The sequence below is a fragment of the Papio anubis genome, chromosome 8, assembly GCF_008728515.1.
Source record: "Papio anubis isolate 15944 chromosome 8, Panubis1.0, whole genome shotgun sequence".
Classification (NCBI taxonomy): domain Eukaryota; kingdom Metazoa; phylum Chordata; class Mammalia; order Primates; family Cercopithecidae; genus Papio; species Papio anubis.
This window is the reverse complement of record NC_044983.1, coordinates 26,112,928-26,132,892: the sequence shown is the minus strand read 5'-3', so window position 1 is coordinate 26,132,892 and position 19,965 is coordinate 26,112,928. Positions and strand designations below refer to the sequence as shown.

Here is a 19,965-nt window from a genome sequence, read left to right as displayed (position 1 = left end):
GTTCGTGCCATTCTCCTGCCTCAGCCTCTGAAGTAGGTGGGACTACAGGTGCCCTGTAACTGGTTTTTTTGTTGTTGTTTTGTTTTTTGTTTTCAAGTTGGGGTCTGGCTCTGTTGCCCAGGCAGGAGGGCAATGGTGTGATCACGGCAGCCTTGAACTCCTGGGCTTAAGTGATCCCCCTGCCTCAGCCTCCCAAGTAGTTAGGACTACAGGTGCATTCTGCCATGCCGCGCTACCTTTTGTTGTTGTTGTTGTTTTGTTTTGTTTTGTTTTGTTTTTTTGAGATGGAGTCTCACTCTGTCAGTCAGGCTAGAGTTCAGTGACATGATCTTGGCTCACTACAACCTCCACCTCCCAAGTTCAAGTGATTCTCCTGCCTCAGACTTCTGAGTAGCTGGGATTACAGGTGTGTACCAACATGCCTGGCTAATTTTTGTATATTTAGTAGAAGACAGAGTTTTGCCATGTTGGCCAGGCTGGTCTCGAACTCCTGACCTCACATGATCCCCCTGCTTCAGCCTCCCAAAGTGCTGGGATTACAGGCATAAGCCACCACACCTGGCCAGTTTTTAAAAATTATTACTTTTTAGAGACAAGGTCTTGCTATGTTGCCTAGGCTGGTCTTGAACTCCTGGCCTCAAGTGATCCTCCCATCTTGGTTTCCCAAAGTGCTGGGACTATGGCATGCCAGCCCATTTGTAATCTTAACTATAATGACAAAAATGCAAAAATGTAGGGCCTCTATTGTACTCGTGCCGTGAGCCCACAAATGATAGAGCCTAGAGACCCAACTCCCTTTCTTCACTCCTGACAAACTGGTTCCCTTCCCTCCACCCATTCCTTCTTGCTGCACACACCATCGGAAACACCTTTCATGAAATGCACTTCTCCCACATCGCCCCCCTGCTCAAAGCCCACTGTGGCTCCCCAAGGCCCACTGGGTTCCTTAGAAATTCCTTAGTCTGCCATCAGCACAAATAATACCATTGTGAGCGCCTAGTATGTGTTACCTACTATGCCAGGTGTATCTCGTGTGCGCATCTTTTGAAAACAATGGCTCTCCAAGGGAGTGATGTTTTCCCTATTTTATTGACAAGCACACTGAGATTTAGGAAGCTTCCATAGCTTGCCCACAGCCACAGGGCCAGGAGGTGATGGACCAGCATGTACACGTACACGCCGGCCTTTCTGATCCCAGAGCGAGTGTACTTCCCACTGCTTTCCTATCCTGTCCTGCCTGCCTTCTCCTCCACTGCCGCTCATGCCAGGGGGCACAGAGAGAACTGCTTCAGGGGCCAGTGAGCAATGTCAAGGAGCAGAGACTGCAATGTCAGGGGAGTGTTAGGGGTTACGGCAGGTCTAGCCCATTTTTGCCAGGCTGGAAGGTGGGCCCAGGTTGGCAAGGTCTGCCTGTGTTTCAAGAGAAACCAGAAACATGTGATGTTCTGGTAATGTTTAATTGTTTAACTCAAGGGCCGTACATGGTCTTGCCGTGGGTGAAGCATCCAGACTAGTGAGGCACATCTCGTCACTGCCCTGGAAGCACAGCTCACCTTCCCCACTGTCACAGCTGTGCTCCAGAGGCTCCTCCACCTGCAGTGCCCTCCTCCCCCTCCTCCTTCACCTCCTCCTCCTCCTCCTCCTCTTCCTTCGCCTCCTTCTCTTCCTCCTCCTCCTTCTCTTCCTTCTCCATTCCCTCCTCCTCCGCTTCCCCTTCTTCCTCTTCCCATCCCCTTCTTCCTTCTCCTCCTCTTCTTTCTTCTCCTCCTTTTCCTCCTCCTCCATTCTCTCCTCCTCCTCCTTTCTCTCTTCCTCCTCCCTTCTCTCCTCCTCTTCCATTCTCTCCTCCTCCTCTATTCTCTCCTCCTCCTCCCTTTCCTCCTCCTTCTCCCCCTCCTGTTCCTCCTTCTCCTCCTTCTTTCTCTTCCTCCTCCTCTTCCTTCCCCTCCTTTTCCTCCCCTCTCCTCCTTTCCTCCTCCTCCTCTTCCCCTCCTCTTCCTCCTCCTCCTCTTTCTTCCCCTCCTCTTCCTCCTCCATCCTCTTTCTTCCCCTCCTCTTCCTCCTCCTCCTCTTTCTTCCCCTCCTCTTCCTCCTCCTCTTCTTTCTTCCCCTCCTCTTCCTTTTCTTCTTCTTCCCTCTCCTCTTCCTTTCTTCATGTCTTCATTTCCTCCTCCTCTTTCTTCTTCCTCGGCCCTATCATCACTCTTTCATTTCATTATCATCATCAGATCATGCCATCATCATCATTATATATTCCATAATATTTCTCATATCATCTTCCATCATCTTCCATTATCATCTTTCATCACCTTTATCTGTCTTCATCATCATTGTCATCATCTTCATCATCGGCCTGGCATGGTGGCGCCGCCATCGAACGCTCGGCGCAAACGCCATGAAAAGCAGGCATGGCCATGTTTCCATCGCGGACAATGTCAGCGCGGTGCAGATGGCTGGGGACAGCCAACTCCGAACCGCATAACTCCCGAACATCTGGCCTTGACTCCACAGATCGCCCAGGTTCTGCATTTATCAGAGCGAAAGTGTAATGATGGGGCCCTCTGCGTCCTTTCCAGTTTGCATAGCCCTTTTGTGTACCCTCTTTTGTTTTAAAATGGGACCTGAGGAGAATCTATGAGGTCGTTTAAGGCAGATGTTGTAGAGGGCGGGGTAGGATTTTGGCAGGAAAACAACTGAGGCTCAGGAAGGAAGTCCCTGCCTTACTCAAGTCCTCATGGCTGGTAATGATCCAGCTTTAATAAGGTATAATTTACGTGCCATGAAATCACCCCATTTTAGGTGTACAATTCAATGATCAGGACATTTAAGCCCAATGCCCGGTTCTCATTCTGTTACCCCATAGTCCACCTGGATCTGGGTGCCTCGGTGTCCACCAGCATTAAGAGTGCAATGCACATAACCGAGACTCAATATTTGTAAAAGCAACTATTAAATCTTGACACTGGGCAATCAGAGGCTTCCCCTATCCAGTTTGGTTTCCTGGTTCTGGGTCTCTTTGAACCTTCACATCCTAGAAATCAAAGGAGGGAAGGAGATAGAATTTCTTCTTCCAAATCCGTGCCCCTGGGATCTTAGCTTTTCCTGTCTTCTTTTTTCCTTGACCTCCCTTGCCCCTCACGGGGATTAGTGTTCAGGAACTAACTAATAGTATTAAATAGCAATTGCAGTGAATTGTCACCTATAATGAGGCAGGCATTTTGTTGACATTAATTCTCAAATAGACATTCAAGACCACAAATCCTCACATCCTGCAAAAAGGTCTTATTGCCCACTTTATAGATGAGAAGCCTGAATAACCTTCCCACTGTTTCTTAGACAGCTGGCGAGTGGTAAAGCTGAGGTCTAAATTGGCTCTGCCTGGCCCAGAAACCCTGGTTGTTGGGACAGAAGCATGTTGCTTCCCAGCTGTAAGCAGTGAAGAGAGGAGAGCGCGTTTCCTGTATTCAGGGCACTTTCCAGTCCCTTCCTCTTCCAAGCTAGAGATGTCACCATGCCTCCTGCTAATGTACCCTCTCAGGCCTCCCCAGGCACTTCACATCTGGGTTCTTTCGTTTCTAAGTCCAATCTCCTTGGCTCAAACTGAAACCGCCCTGGGTCACTCATTTGCCGGGGTTCTGCTGGTGGGATCCTCCATGTAGTCTTTCCTTGGTCCTCACACTAAGTTTTACACTCAGTTCTCTTGAACTGAAAGTTTCATCTCAGTCCTGCTTTCTTGTCTTTAAGCTTTGGATTCTTGTGGGGTGTATCTATCTGTTGAGGCTGCCATAACAGAATACCATAGACTGGGCCATTTACAAGCAACAGATGTTTATTGCTCACAGTTCTAGGACTGGGAAGTCCAAAATCCAGGGGCCGGCAGAGTTGGGGCCTGTTTGGGGCCTGTTTGAGGCCTGCTTTCTGGTTCATAGATGGCGACTTCTTGCTGTGTCCTCACTTGGTGGAAGAGATGGAGCAGCTCCCTGGAGTCCTCTTTATAAGGATGCTGATCCCGTTCACAAGGGCCTCACCCTCATGACTCATCACTTCTCAAAGGTTCTACCTCCTGATACCATCGCCTTGGTGATTAGGTTGCAACCTATGAATTTGGGGGTGGGGTGCAAACATTCAGATCACTGCACTGGAGCTCCTGGCTCTTCACAGTTGTACAGCACTTGGGCCTCCAGCTCTCATTATCGCCACTGCATCTAGGGTCTTTCCTGCCTCCCTGTCTCTGTTGCCATGTGCCTGGTGGTTATTATTTAAAAGATTCCTGCTGGTATATCTGAATGTATTTACCATGCAGCCTTAACAAGACCAAACTCTACCCTGGCTTTTGAACAAGGGCTAGGTCACTAGAAAATCTTGCAGGCATTCCCATACTGCTGTCTGCAGTGGGCTTTCTGTCCTAGCTTTGTCTAGTTCCTCTATTAAGGTTTTTAAACACACACATCCACACCTACATACATACATAAACATACACATACATATATATACACATACCTGTACATATAGACATAAACACACATACCCATGTGTACCCATGTTTGCACATACACGTATACATATGCACATACAGACATGCACGTACATACACATGCACGCGTATATACATACATATGAACACATATACACATACACATATATACACATACATATACACGTACACTCACCGCATTCCCACACTTTGCCCTTTCCTGGCTGAGAAGTCACAAATACTCAACTATGTGTATTTTTTCAAATATGAGCTTATTTACATTATTCCTGAGCTTGACCCGAATTGTTTTTATGCTCTTACTTTGTTATACAGTTTTTGATGAGCTTTGTCTCCAGTTTCTCTCTTGTGAATATCTGCAGTGGGGGTTCTATTTTCTGTTTTGGATTTTTAGCATTAATCAGGTCTGTTGAAATCTGCCTGTGGGTTTGAAAGAAGCAGAGAACTTAGATCATCATAGAGGAGAAGCAGCCCAGGAGGGGAAAAGGTAACCAGAGAGTTGAGGCAGCCCAGGAGAGGAAAGGTAACCACAGAGGGGAGGCAGCCCAGGAGGGGAAAGTTAACCAGAGAGTTGAGGCAGCCCAGGAGAGGAAAGGTAACCACAGAGGGGAGGCAGCCCAGGAGAGGAAAGGTAACCAGAGAGGGGAGGCAGCCCAGGAGGGGAAAGTCAACCAGAGAGGGGAGGCAGCCCGGGAGGGGAAACATGAGCAACGTCACATGAGATGGCTCTCTCTGGCAAGGATGCAGGTTTTCTGGAATCACAGCATTCGGATGGAGTGGTAATAGATCTGAAATCATCCAGTCCACTCTTTTTGTTTTGTATTTGAGGATCCTGAGGCCAGAGAGGGGAGATGATTGGCCAAAGTCACAAAACCATCCAGTGACCCGGCTGGGATGAAAAAATACATCCCTGGATTCATGAAAACAAGTTTGCAAAGCAGATTTATCTGCAGGCTGATTTTTTGAGAAACAACACAAATCTATTAAAGAGTCCAGATCAGCAAATATTTATAAAGGGATGGCGTAACAGAGCAGGGCTTTGGATTCCAGGCTAACACTGGGACTCTGGCTTCTGGGTAGTAGGGACCTGCTGAAAGTGGGGAACATCACTGAGTGGAGTGGCAGGTAAAGTGGCCTTTCTGCTCTACTGAGGACTGGGGAGCATGGCCTGGGCCGAGGTCCCTGGGGCATTGTGTGGTGAGCCAAGCTGTCATCTCTCCTTCCACATGGACTCCGCTGGGAAGGGGGTGGAGTTGCCCCCAGCCCCACCCACCACCCTCCCTGGGGGCCCTGAGGACCATAGCAGGGGCAGTCCCAGCACCTTTCTAGGCCTGAGTGTCCTTGGCTGTGAAATGGGACCAACAGTGCCTGCCTCATCCACTTCTCAGGGTCCCAGAGAGATGCCTTAAGTGATGAAAAAGAGAGAACACTCAAAAGTGTAAAGGTGATAGGGGCTGAGAATCCAGCCCCTGGTGACTTGAGGGTACTGGAAGTGGAGCTGTTTGCTGAGCCACTCCACCCTGTCAGCAGCCCTGTGGTTGGCGTGGTTCTAGGGGTGGTTTTGACTGTACTGCTGGCTCCAGGCCAGGCTCATCAGCTGTCCTCATAATTTGCTCTTGGCACATCAGTTCCCGGATTCCAGCCCATGCAAGTCCCCTATCCCATCATGTATTCTGGGATCAGGGAAGGGAGAAGGCATGGGTTTCCTCCCATTGGCTGATCCCCAGGAAAACCCTGGTGCTTCTCCTGAATGCCTGGCCTCAGATCCTTCGTCCCATTGGGAAGATGCTTCTGGTGGGAGCAATTGCACTGGGGGGAGCGTGAGGGGAGTGGGCTAGATGGGTGGGCAGAGTCTGAGCAGAGACCCCAGGACCCTGCTCCTCCTTGTCCCAGCCACCTCTGTACCCTGGCCTGCACTGGTGACAGAAGAGATGAGAAATGGGATGGTATAGAAAGTTGAGAAGTGAAAAAGCTCGCCTGGGTACCTCTTGGAACAACAGATGTCATGGCACTTCTGCTACTACGCATTAGTCATTCTTCAGATCCCGATTGTGTGCCAGGTGTGTGCAAGGCATAGGCCACAGACAGTGCCCTATAGAAGATTCTGTCCTCCTTGGGAACCACAGTTCAAGGTGGGGGATAGTGCCCAGGGAGTGGGCAGCAGCCGCCTGACCAGGCTCCAGGTGCTCCCACAGGAGCACTGTCCACAAGGATCTCCCCACCTCCTTCCAGCTCTGAGATTTGGGGGCTCTGCCCGTGCAACACTAAGAGATCAGAAGGTGGGTATATTCATCTGTTCTCACACTGTTAATAAAGACATACCTGAGATTGGGTAATTTATAAAGAAAAAGAGGTTTAATGGACTCACAGTCCACATGGCTGGGGAGGCCTCATAATCATGACAGGAGGTGAAGGAGGAGCAAAGGCACATCTTACATGGCAGCAGCAAGAGAGTGTGTGCAGAACTCCCCTTTATAAAACCAACAGACTTCATGAGACTTGTTCACTATCACGAGAACAGCAAGGGAAAGACCCACCCCCATGATTCAGTTGCCTCCCACTGAGTCCCTCCCACAACACATGGGAATTGTGGGAGCTACAATTCAAGACGAGATTTGGGTGGGGACACAGCCAAACCAGGTCAGTGGGCATGAAGGCAGACTCAGGACTAAGAGGGACTGGACTCTTAGGATTTGGCTAATGTTCAGGGACACCATGAGTATAGCATGCATGCAGAGGTGGAGGAAAGTTGGTGACCATGAGCACTGAGCTGTAAGTTTGCAGCAGAAGGGTCAGATCATGAGTGATCTGCAGGGGCCTTGACAGGGGAAGCTGCGCCTGTGGTGCAGTGAGGGGCCTCCCCATGCTCTGAGTCCCTTTGGTTGCTTTGTTTTTTCGGAGAGATTGATCAGACAGCAAGGCTCACATGGGCTGGAGAGAGAACAAGACAGGGAGGTTCTTATAAAGGCCAGAGCCAGGCCATAAGGACCTGACGAGGGTGGAAGCAGTGAGGAAGGAGGTGGAGACATGAGAAGTACCCTCCTTTATGAGAAGCCTCAAATCACAGAAGCGTGTGGCTAGAAAGGGATGCAAAAGGGAGAGGAAAGAGGAATCAGAGCAGGCTCAAGATTTCCAGCTTGGGTTTCTGAAGAAAGGATAGTGTCAGTAAACACACTAAAAAGTCAGATCCCGAGATTGCTTCACTTATAGGCAGCATCAGTAATTTAAAGACACACTTGGTCCTCGGAGCACCTGGCGGCTTGGCCCCTCGAGGCTCTGGCCAAATCATCAGCCCTTCTGAGTCAGCCAGGCCAGTACCATCTGAGGATGGTGCTGGGAATTGGTGCCCACCCCACCTTCTTCCCAGTTAATCTCTAGTAAAGACCCTCATAAACACATAGTTATGTTTAAAAAAAATCCGGCTGGGCGCATTGGCTCACGCCTATAATCCTAGCACTTTGGGAGGCCAAGGCGGGTGGATCACGAGGTCAGGAGATGGAGACCATCCTGGCTAACACGGTGAAACCCCGTCTCTACTAAAAATACAAAAATTAGCCGGGCGTGGTGGCGGGCGCCTGGAGTCCCAGCTACTCAGGAGGCTGAGGCAGGAGAATGGTGTGAACCCGGGAGGCGGAGTTTGCAGTGAGCCGAGATCGCGCCACCGCACTCCAACCTGGGCAACAGAGCCAGACTCTGTCTCAAAAAAAAAAAAAAAAATCCATCTGTAGCACGTTCTTGAGACCTGCCTCTCCCTGGATGAGCCAGCCAAACTCCACAGGGTGATTTCAGGTGCACCAGGAATACCTGGAAGTTGTCATCCTATAATGGCTCTGAGGAGGTGTTATTTTATTTTATTTTTTCTGCAGTGAGGAGGCATTATGCAAAGTGAGGTGATCGGGATGGCCCCCCTCACTCAAGGCTTTGAAGCCCTTCTCTAGTCATCATGCCACTGAATCCACTCAGTCCTCACTACAACTGCACGAGAAAGGAATTTTTTTTTACCCACATTTAATAGAATCAGGACTTGAACCCAAGACTCGATATCCATACTCAATGCCCACCTTTCAGATGATGTCTACCACCCAGAGGTCCCAAATCAGGGTCTTCGGGCAGCATCCTCCCTTGGCAAGAGGGACGCCTGGAAGACCCCCCTGCAGGTTGCACCTGCATCTGAGGGACAGCTGAAATTGGAGGGTGCAGTCCCTTGCGTCTGTGACCAGCTCGGTTCCTGGAGCACCCAGGGTGGTGGAGGCAGAGAAGAGAGAAAGGGGTGGGCATCCAGCCCAGCAGCAGAGAGCCAGGCACCCTCTCCCGGTTCCCTTTGCTGCAGCCTTGGCCTTGGCCTTAAGGGGAGATCACTGGGAAGGGGTAGTGGAGCACATTTGCTTCCTGACTCAGCCCTTAATTTCTGCGCCATCTTTGATCTATTCCCAGCAGGTTCTCTGACTCAGTCCTGTGGTCTGAAAACTGGGATCACAAAACCTAGTCCTTCTTAAATCATTTGTATTACTTGTGAATTGAAGAATTGTTGACTGCTTTTTTCCCTGCGTGCGTGCCATGGAATTATTAAACAGCTGTCAAGTTTGGTTAGGTTCTGAGGACAGTGCCAGCGTGAGGAAGGTATCAGTACATCTCGATCTTGGCTGGCTGGTTGTTTTCTATGTATTATTAACACCTTCTGATCTCATATACTCACTCATTCATCAAATATTTATTGTGCAAGACGTTACTGCTGGGCTGCGAGTCTGTGTGTTTCAGTTTCCCGGGGCTGCCATAACAAAACATTATAAACTTGGTGGTTTAACATAAGCTTATTTTCTCACAGTTCTGGAGGCTCGAAGTCTGAAATCAAGGTGTCCACAGGGCCACATTCCCTCTGAAAGCTCAGGGGGAGGACCCTTCCTTGGCCCTTTCTAGCCGCTGGTACTTGCTGGCAATTCTTGGTGTTTCCTGGCTTGGGAATACATCACTCCAATCTCTGTCTCTGTTGCCACATGTGCTCTCATATCTCTGTGTCTCTCTTTTCCCTTCTTACAAGGACACCAGCCATTGCACTGAGGCCTGCCCTACCCCAGTATTACCTCATCTTAACGAATTATGTCTGCAAAGACCCTATTTCCAAATAAAGTCATATTCTGAGGTTCCTGGTAGACATGAATTTAAGGGGGTAAGGACACTATAAAGGCTGTTTTTCATGGTCCTCCTTTTTTTTTCTTTTTTCTTTTTTTTTTTTCTTTTTTTTTTTTTTTTTTTTTTTTTTTTGGAGACAGAGTTTCACTCTTGTCACCCAGGCTGGAGTGCAATGGCACGATCTCGGCTCACTACAGCCTCTGCCTCCCAGATTCAGGCAATTCTGCTGCTCAGCCTCCAGTGTAACTGGGATTACAGGCATCCACCATCACACCTGGCTAATTTTTGTATTTTTAGCAGATATGGGATTTCACTATGTTGGCCAGGCTGGCCTCGAACTCCTGACCTCAGGTGATCCACCCTCCTCAGCCTCCCAAAGTGCTGGATTACAGGCATGAACTACCATGCCAGGCCCCATGGTCCTCATTTTCTCTTGAAAAGCAGCAGGAGGTGAGAGCTTGGAGTCTGGGTCTTCACAGCAGGTACAGGGATGTAAAGGGTATGGTCCTGTCTCGGGGAGTTGGCAATTTTCTTAGGAAAGATGGGACACAATCACTATGACAAGAGGACAAGGCAGGGTGAGATTACTTGTCAAATGGCACCAAGCACACGCATTCAAGCAACTCACACCAACTTTCAGCACGCTGGGTCAGAGAGGGTTTTGTGAGGAAGGGGCAGTGAGTCACCTGAGAGCTGGTAGTGACTGGAGGAGGGTGGCAAACAGCAGGTGCAACCATGGCTGGCAAGAAGATTCTGTAACTGGTGAGACGTCTAGCCCCGTGGGTGTTGCAGAGTGGACACAGGCAGGTCACATGTGGGTTGAAACCACAGCTGCCTCACTCACTCACGGGCTGTGTGGTCTCAGATGAGTAACTGCAGCACACAGCATTGTCGTGGGGACTGGATCCAATCACATATGACAGAATCCCTGGCACGCAGGAGCCCCAGCCTGGAGGGCAGCCCCACTCAGGAAAGATTAGAAACTTCTCTTCCATCCAAGTGCAAAAGCCAGACATCTGAGCATGACTCCGGCCTCTTCCTCCCCAACTTTCACCAAAGTCAGTCTCTTCCACTTCCTAAGCAGCTCTTGTTCATGTCCCTGACAACCCTCTGATGGCCGTGCTCCTCATCCAGGGGTCTCACATCCCACCTGGCTGGACTGAAAGCTCTGCCTCAGCCTCCCTCCTGTTCCCACCCATTTTCCACACTGCAGCCTGAGTCATCTTCCTCATGTGCAAATCTGGTTGAGCTCTTCTCTCAGGCCCCTCTGTGGCCTCTGGTGCCCTCAGGAGAAGCTGAGTCCAACACTCAGGCCGGGTCTCTAAAAGCTCCACTTTCTCATCCCAGTGTGTCCCCCACCTCTTACCCCGCTGTGGCTTACATATCTCTGTCTTCACTTTCAACCTTTGTAGGGATTGTTCCCTCTGCCTGGAATTGTCCCTTTTTACTCTTAGTCAGCCCAGGCTGCCACAACAAAATACCATAGACTGAGCTGCTTAAACAACAGGCATTAATTTCTCACAGCTCTGGAGGCTGAAAGTCCAGGATCAGGGTGTGGCAGGGCCGGGTTCTGGTGAGGACTCTCCTCCTGGTGTGCAGACTGCTGCCTTCTTGCTGTGTCTATTTGAGAGAGAGAACTCCCTGGTGTCTTTTCTTATAAAACCATCATGTGGGCTTACCCCCGTGACTTCATCAAAACCTCATCACCTCCCAAAGACCCCACCTCCTAAAACTGTTATATTGGGGATTAGGGATTCAACATATGGTTTTGGGAGGGGACACACATATTCGGTCCATAGCACACTATCCCAACCCTCTATTTACTTAGCTCACTCCTCTTTCTCTTTGAGATTTCACTTTGGATATTACTTCTTCCAGGAAGCCTTTCTGATGCCCCCTGAGACTGGGCTGAGGGTTCCCTGTGAGTTTCCAGAGCTAATGCTGTCCCTTCCTCTCCACAGAGACGGCATTTTGTTTCCTCTCCAGATGACCTGGTCCTGTTCCAGAAGGCAACCCCCTAACCTCAGTGCTGTTTTTGCCTTTCCAGGGCCACCGGGACCCAAAGGTGATCAGGGGGATGAAGGAAAGGAAGGCAGGCCTGGCATCCCTGGATTGCCTGGGCTTCGAGGTAATGGGCATGCCCCTGGGAGGGATCTGGGAGAGACCCCCAATCCATCTCTACTACCTACTTTCTTGATGGTATAAATGCCAGGGCTGCCCAGGGGAGCACCCAGTCAACTCCGCCTCAAACGCTCTGTTCCAACAAGACACTAAGAGGTTGCTGGTGTCACGATGGGATGCAGCACATACTTTTTCTTAGCAAGTGCCACAATCTGAAGGAAAAGGGTACCGTACAGGCCTGCAGCTCCCTGAAGCCCCTTCCCAGCCCGGGAGCCAGGGTCTGTGTGAGCAGAGCATGCAGAAGGCGTTGGAGATGTTTTGAGATTCAGACCAACCCTTCAAAGATGCTGTCCCATCAGTGTTTCCTGATCAGCAGCCACTTGCCACCCTCCCGCCCCACCATGGCTCCTGCTGACCCTGCCCAGGTCTACGAATGGGTCATGAATGCCTATCCCTTCCCCTTTTGCTCCCTCCCCTCCCCATCCTGCTGCACACAGCGACAGCCCTGAAGAGCCAGTGGCTGGTGGGGAGAGTACTTTGGGCCCTCTAGAAAGGCAAGGTTCTTCTTAGACTCGCTGTCTCCAACGCTCCTGTTGAGTTCGTCCATTGTACCTTGCCCGCCAGTCTGTCCATTCCTCAGCCTGTGCTGTGGGCAACATTTTGCTGGGAGACTGTGGTCTTCTGAGTGATGGAAGAAAAGGAAATAGAGGGAGAAAGGTGCCCGGTTATTTATTTTAGGAATTATACCCCCAAACCTTCTGCTTCCTAAATCTCTAAGACGTTGCAAACACAGTAGAGGAGACAGTGCCTGGAGGAAGGAGAGATCCCAGCCCAGTCTCCACTCCTGGCCCTCCCCTCTCAGGGAACCTCCCTACAGTCAGCACTGAGGCTGCTCAGGGGCTCATGGGGCTCTGGAACTGCATTTTCTGCCCTAGGGAATCATAAGATAGGGAGCCAGGGGCATAGCTTGTGCTAAATCAAGAATTCTGTGGCAGTGGAGCTATTGGACTCTGGGAACAGGTATGTTGTATTAGGAGGGAAAGGGAGGAAACCCAATCAGCTCTCTCTGAGAAACCCGTCTTCTTCCAGCCATTGGACCTTAGGACTAGAGGAATAATTCATTACTGGGAGACAGATTTCTCCAAGTCCCAGAAAACGCCCAAAGCAAACCAACTCACATTCCAAGCAGGAAAGAACAATTAGTCAGTTAATTAAGGGTGCTCTGCTTTGCAGAGATAACTGCGCCTTAGGCCAGGCCTCATGGGGGCCAGGGCTCTCACTCGGTCAAGCACTTGTTTATGCTGGCTCTGCATGGTGCTGTCACTGCAGGAGGTGGCCAAGGGGCCTCATGGCCAAGAGCCCTGGGGTTTGATCGGCAGCAGGCCATCCATTTACTGACTTCGCCTCCAATCCCTTTTGCTATACCTCCCTGTGTGTATGCAAGGGAAGGGATCTTTTTGTGTTTTTTCTTTTTTTTCCCTAAATAAAATGAGAAGCTATTTTTTCTTCCACCCACCCCCCTCCTGTAAGCCCTGTTGATCCAGCATGAAGTGATGCTGACTGACCATGAACTTTTATTTCAGCAAGAACAGGGCTCAGATCCTGCCTCCAACACTGCTGTGTGACCTTGGGCAGTTTACTTACTCTCTCTGAGCTCCGATTGGCTCGTTTGTAACACAGGCAGAATAATCCCTCCCAGTGTTGTGATGATTAAATGAGATACTTTATGAAAAGCATCCAGAGCAGGGCCTGGCACACAGAAAGCGCTCAAAAAAGTGTTTACTGATTCTAGACCGGGTGCGATGGCTCACGCCTGTAATTCCAACACTTTGGGAGGCCAAGGCAGGCAGATCACTTGAGGTCAGGAGTTTGAGACCAGCCTGGCCAACATGGTGAAACCCTGTCTCTACTAAAAACACAAATATTAGCTGGGCATGCTGGCGTGCGCCTGTAATCCCAAGCTACTCAGGAGGGTGAGGTGGGAGGATTGCCTGAACCTGGGAGGCGAAGGTTGTAGTGAGCTGAGATGGTGCCACTGCACTCCAGCCTCGGTGACAGAGCGAGATTTTGTCTCAAAAAAAAAAAAAAAAAAAAAGTGTTGCTGATTCTAAATCTCCAGCATGCTGAAGGGCAAAGGAACACCCCCAAAGGGATAGGCACCCCTGTTGTGTCACTCACAACAGCACTGGACCTTTCTAGCGGGAGGGTCCCGAGCCTGATGGATACAGGGTGTGCATGGGGTGGGTCCGTGTGGACCTGTTTGACTCTGCTGTGGCGGCATCTTTAGATTAACAGAAAAAAAACAGACACAAAGGCTAAGAGAGGATGTGTGGGGGAGGCTGAGCCTTGAACCTGACGATGACCTCTGAGGGTCCTTCCTGTTCTGCATCTGAGGCTCTGCCATTTGTCTGTTTTCTCCCCAGGTCTGCCCGGGGAAAGAGGTACCCCAGGATTGCCCGGGCCCAAGGGCGATGATGGGAAGCTGGGGGCCACAGGACCAATGGGCATGCGGGGGTTTAAAGGTAATAACAATTTCAGTTTTCCCTGAGCCTCACCACCAGTCCCAGGTAGCACGTGCTCATTGGCATGGAGGACCAGGACTCTAATCTTCGCTGTGCCATGGACCAGTGGGGCAACCTTGTGCAGGTCGCTTCATCTTGTTAAAGCATTTAGTTTTTCCTCTTAAAAACTAGAAACTCTCAGCCAGGCGTGGTGACTCTTGCCTGTAGTCCCAGCATTTTGAGAGGACCAGGCAGGAGGATTGCTTGAGCCCAAGAGTTTGAGATCAGCCTGGGCAACACAGCAAGACTCCATCTCTAGAAAATATAAAATAATTAGCTGAGTGTGGTGGCACGTACCTGTAGTCCCAGCTACTTGGGAGGCTGAGTGGGAAGGATCTCTTGAGTCCAGGAGTTGGAGGCTGTAGTGAGCTATGACTGTGCCACCACCCTGGGTGACAGAGCAAGAGCTCATCTCTAAAACAAAATAAAACAAAACACACACACACACACACAAATCTAGAAATCCTCATGGTACTATATTTCACAGGTCTGTCAGGAGGAGTGAGCGAGCATGTATGTGTGCAAATGCTAAAGTCCTTGTAGAAATGCAAGGGAGTGTTATGATAGGTTGCAGCCCAGAGATGTAATCAAAGAAAGCCAGCAAGGTGACCCGCAGGGCAGACACCAGGGCTGCAGGCCCAGGACAGCCCTCCTCCCCCAGTCCTGCCAGACTCCTGACCTTCTCTATACTCTTCTATTCCCCCAGGATTTACAACTTTAATTCAGTTCTCAGATTTACAGTGCCAAAAATGTTCTTTCTGATTTGCTCTTCTTCCTGTAGGCAGTCCCCTTGTTTATTTTTAGGGGAACCTACTTTTACATGTCTTTTCATGCTTGCTTCAAGATTGTCTAAACCTCCTAGCATCACTGCGGAAGATGAGGACATCTGATGCTCTTTCCCCAGGCTTTCTACTCCTCACTTGTTAAAATGAAAACTAAGAAAAAAGTACTACTAATCATTCCCACCCCATGTCTAGAGTGATCTCTTGATCTTGGATCACTGATAAATTTTATTTTACTTTCTGGTCGGTGATGAAACAGGCTGAGGTTTTCCTTTCTTTTATGATCCCATTTTAAAAAGTTGCTTTTAAAACAGATTGTAAAAGCAGCACATGCGGCCGGGCGCGGTGGCTCAAGCCTGTAATCCCAGCACTTTGGGAGGCCGAGACGGGCGGATCACAAGGTCAGGAGATCGAGACCATCCTGGCTAACACGGCGAAACCCCGTCTCTACTAAAAACACAAAAAATTAGCCGGGCGAGGTGGCGGCGCCTGTGGTCCCAGCTACTCGGGAGGCTGAAGCAGGAGAATGGCACGAACCCGGGAGGCGGAGCTTGCAGTGAGCTGAGATCCCGCCACTGCACTCCAGCCTGGGCGACAGAGCGAGACTCCGTCTCAAAAAAAAAAAAAAAAAAAAAAAAGCAGCACATGCTTGTTGAAAATAAAATTAGAGACTGGGCAAGGTGACTCATGCCTGTAATCCCAGCGCTTTGGGAGGCCAAGGCAGGCGGATCACTTGAGACCAGGAGTTCAAGACCATCCTGGCCAATATGGCGAAACCCTGTCTCTACCAAAAATACAAAAATTAACTGGGCATGGCGGTGCACACCTGTGATCCCAGCTACTTGGGAAACTGAGGCAGGAGAATCACTTGAACCTGGGAAGTGGAGGTTGCAGTGAGCTCAGATTGCACCACTGCACTCCAGCCTGGGCCTGGGTAACAGAGTGAGACCTTGTTTCAAAAATAAATAAATAATTAATTAAAAAAACAAAACAAATTAGACAACACAGAAGTTCATAAAGCAAAAAGTCTCCACCCCTCAATTCCCCCAGCTCTCTTATTCTTTAGAATAACTACTGTCAATGCTTTGGAGCATACCCTGCCAGATAGTTTTCTGAGCACATTCCTATATATGTATATGGCTGCCTTTTTTTTTTTTTTTTTTTCAAGTCTTAGATCATCCTGGGCATTCTCCCCTGGAATTTGCTGGCTTTCTTTTTTCACCAGACAGCATGTCCATGGGCTTTTGATTTGCAGATGTCTTTCTGGAGGTCCTTGGAATTGAAGTCCCTTGTCATTTTAATGTCCAGCGAGTGGTGCCAGGATTTTCTACTTCTTTGTAGAGGGAGATGCCAGCTGGCCAAAGAGGATACTCTTTTATCTATCTCCTTTAGCCATATCCTGGGAAGGAAATGCCACAATTCCCTGGTATCTCACACTTAACGTTTTATGGTGTCTCCCACAAGAAAACCTGCTTGACGTAGAACCCACCTCTCCCCCTATTTAACTAAAGCCCCCTCTCCCTTGTTTTCCCCTGGGCTCATTAGAACAAACTTGGATGTGGACTTCTAAAACCCCGGGTGTTTAATAGGAGTATCTTTGACTTGTCTTCTTCCTGCAAAATTCCATGTGCTCTTTGAGGCTGTGCTGGTAGAGGCTGCTCTTTGGTTCTTTACGAAGGGGTGGGATTTTCTCACCCGTGCCTCGTCCTTCTCGGGGTACCCAGGGCAGGTGGCAGAATTGGCTGCCCTCTTCTCCTGCCTGCTGGGCTCTCCAGTTGCTGCTGGCTCCCGCCTGAGGGTTTCTCTGGTCTCGAGTTCATCAGTCTCCTGCAGGTAACATTTTATTCACAATTAGGATTTGTTTCCATTTCTAATGCCAGTTTTCCTTCTCTGTTTTAGGTGAGCGAGGCCCAAAAGGAGAGAAAGGAGAGAAAGGAGACAGAGCCGGGGATGCCAGTAAGGACATGTTGCTGGGGTCCCGGGATATGGTGTTGGCACAGGGCTAGCTGTCTCCCGAGCAGCTCTATGAGTTTGGAGGTTCAGAGGCTGGAGCCATGGCTGGGGTTCAAGTGTTAAAGGAGGCTCCCTACCTTTTTTAGGGCTCTGTTGGTCTAGCAAGAGATGCTGATAGACCCCAGGGGCACTGGCCACATTTCTCAAGGTGTCATAAACCTGGTGATTGTGTGCATGGATCTGGAGGCTTCCCCTGGCCGCTCACTAGCCCAGCTGGGTATAATCTCTGTGCCTCAGTGTTCTCATCTGTAAAATGGTGATAACAGGAGTCCTTACCTCATAAGGTCGTTGTGAGAATTGAATGAGTTAATCTGTGTAAAGTGCTTATGATCGTGCTGGACACCTGACGAGGACTCAGTACCTGTTTGTGATTATTATTCTGTGTAATACACCCACTCAGACACGCTTCCTAAAATCATCGGAGGTGCTTGCACAAATTCAGCTATTGACCTTGTTAAAGGCCTCCCCTCCCTGGGTGTTACACAGGGAAAGGTGCAGAGACAAAGTGGCATCGCCTTTGTTTTCCCCGTTTGCCACTGATGGAGGCGTGACGCTGGAGAGCTCACGATCTGGCAGACCACCCGGTTCTTTCTGATGCAGTCCTTGCTAGAATGTTGACAAGGGAATCAGCTTATTTAGTTGTGCCACTCTTCTAGGGTTTACTTTTCCCCACAAAGTGCTACATGTAGAATCTTGGAGACTTGCCAGAGAAGAATGAGCAATCTCCCAGCCAAGTTGAAAAAGGAGCTAAAGAAAAATCCCCAAACCCAGCATGTGGTGTAAGCTGGCTCTGTCCCATGCGAGGGCGCGAGCAGAATAGCACTGCCTCTGGCATCTGGGCTCCGGTCTTGGCTCTGGGAGGATGGGGCCTGGGGAAGAGTCTCTGTGTTCTAGCTTCCCCCCCGGAAACTCAGGGACTGGGGCCACTGCAGAGTCACAAGCTGGGCATAGAAGGGGGTCTCATGACACCCAAATAAATCAAGAAGACTGTCAGCCCCACGAAAGCCCCATCGAAATTCAACACAATACCACAACCCGCAGCACCAAAACCCACAGCACCACAACCCACAGCACCACTAATCATTAGCCATAGGCCTCCATAAATAGGAGAAGGTTTCGAAGAGAAACCTACAAACCCTACAACCAAAAGGACACTTAATAAAAATATAGCATGTGCCATTATTCCCACAAGGACTATAACCATGACTAATGACATGAAAAATTATTGTTATACTTCAACTCTAAGAACACTAATGGCCAAGACCCGCAAAACACACCCGCTAATAAAAATTATTAGTTACTCATTCATTGATCTTCCCACACCATCTAACATTTTTATATGATGAAACTTTGGCTCACTTCTTGGTGCCTGCCTACCCCTCCAGATCATTGCAGGATTATTCCTGGCCATGCAGTACACATCAGACACTTCAACTGCCATCTCTTCAGTTGCTCCTATCAGCTGAGATGTAAACTACAGCTGAATGGTCTGTCATTTTCATGCTTCCTTGGCCTCAGTAGGTCCTTCAGATGAGATCAAGCACACTCAGGGTGGTATGGCACAGTAGGCCCTTCAAATGACACTTTCGTCGCAGCTGTGCAGGACCAGAAGGAGACCTCACTCCTGAAAAGAGGCCTCCCCAAGGCCCCCGACACTTAAACTTGCCCCTGCCTCCTCTCTGCCCTCCCCTCCCTGAGGCATGATTCAGGATCAAATAGGAGCAAGGCAGGTGACAGCACCTTGTCCTCGAAAGTGATGGACTTGCCCGCAGTAAAGCAAGTGCCCAGGCTGATTCTGGTCCTCCCACACTCACCCCACCTGAAGTGCTAAAGTCCACGAGGCCATCTGTGAGCCTCACAGTTCTTCCAGCATTCTCTAGAGTCCCTTTCAAGGGCTGCTTAACTGGGTGTGTCTGACTGAATGGGGCCATCTAGTAGACCCTATCTGATCCCTTTTGTCTAAAGGGCTGGGTCCTGAATGTCATCTTCGGGGTACTGTTTTTCCCTGCTCTGTTTGTTGACTGGTTTCTGACAGAATGCTTCCAAGGTAGCTGAGAAGGATCGTGGCATTTAGTTCTGAGAAATAAACAACTCGTGATGGGGGTGGGCAGGAAGGGAGGAACCGTGTGGAAAGATGGCCTTTGAGATCAGAAACGCTGCCCGCATGCCAGAGGGGCTCTTGTCAGGAATTCTCTGGCGGCTCTTCTTTCAGCAGACTTGAGAGAGCAGTGAGGAGGTGGAGCCAGCAGGGCGTTCCCCGTGCTGCGGAGGATGTGTGGTCTCTATTCACCTTGCTCCTGTGGGCCAGGCTGGTGGGCTCTGCACTGGCATTGGGCCCTGAGGTCACAGCACGGTGCGGGGAGGTGAGAGCCAGAGCCACAGGGGTGCAGGGCTCCCTGGCAATGGGTGGGGAGGTGTAAGGGAGGGCACTCCATCCACTTGGCCCTGGAGCCTCTTGACTGCACAGCAAGAGGTGACATCAGCTCTGGACGGCCTCCCCTCAGGGACTGAGGCTTTCTTTCCTGCCTTGAAGAGCTACACCCTTGCTGCCGCCCAGCACTCAGACAGAACCCAGAGCCTAAGCTTGCACGAAGTACTGAGCTTTTCTTCCCTGCTCTCTGACAAGACCCCCACCCCCAGTGGTCTCCAGGGGCAGTGAAACTGGGAGGCGAAGGGGCTGAGCAGAGACAGCTCCGTGGACAGGAAGCTCTACACAACATGCGGAGGACCCTGGGAGACCCAGAGGAATCGTAGAACAAAGACACTGGCAGGCCAGCCTCCATGTTCCATTTTCAGAGGCCCGTAGGGAAGGACGGACTTCCTAATGTCCTTAGGCCAGGGCTGAGGCTGAGCACAATCCCCAGTC

General features: G+C 50.0%; 1 protein-coding gene across 1 annotated transcript in view; it reads left to right on the top strand.

Moving 5' to 3' along the window:
* SCARA5 (scavenger receptor class A member 5) overlaps window positions 1–19,965 on the top strand; it is a 124,056-nt gene that overhangs the window by 72,250 nt on the left and 31,841 nt on the right. Inside the window, exons 5-7 of the mRNA XM_009212751.4 lie at window positions 11,670–11,750; window positions 14,167–14,265; window positions 16,986–17,042. Of these exons, the coding sequence (XP_009211015.3) occupies window positions 11,670–11,750; window positions 14,167–14,265; window positions 16,986–17,042 (237 nt within the window). The remainder of the gene's footprint in view (window positions 1–11,669; window positions 11,751–14,166; window positions 14,266–16,985; window positions 17,043–19,965) is intronic.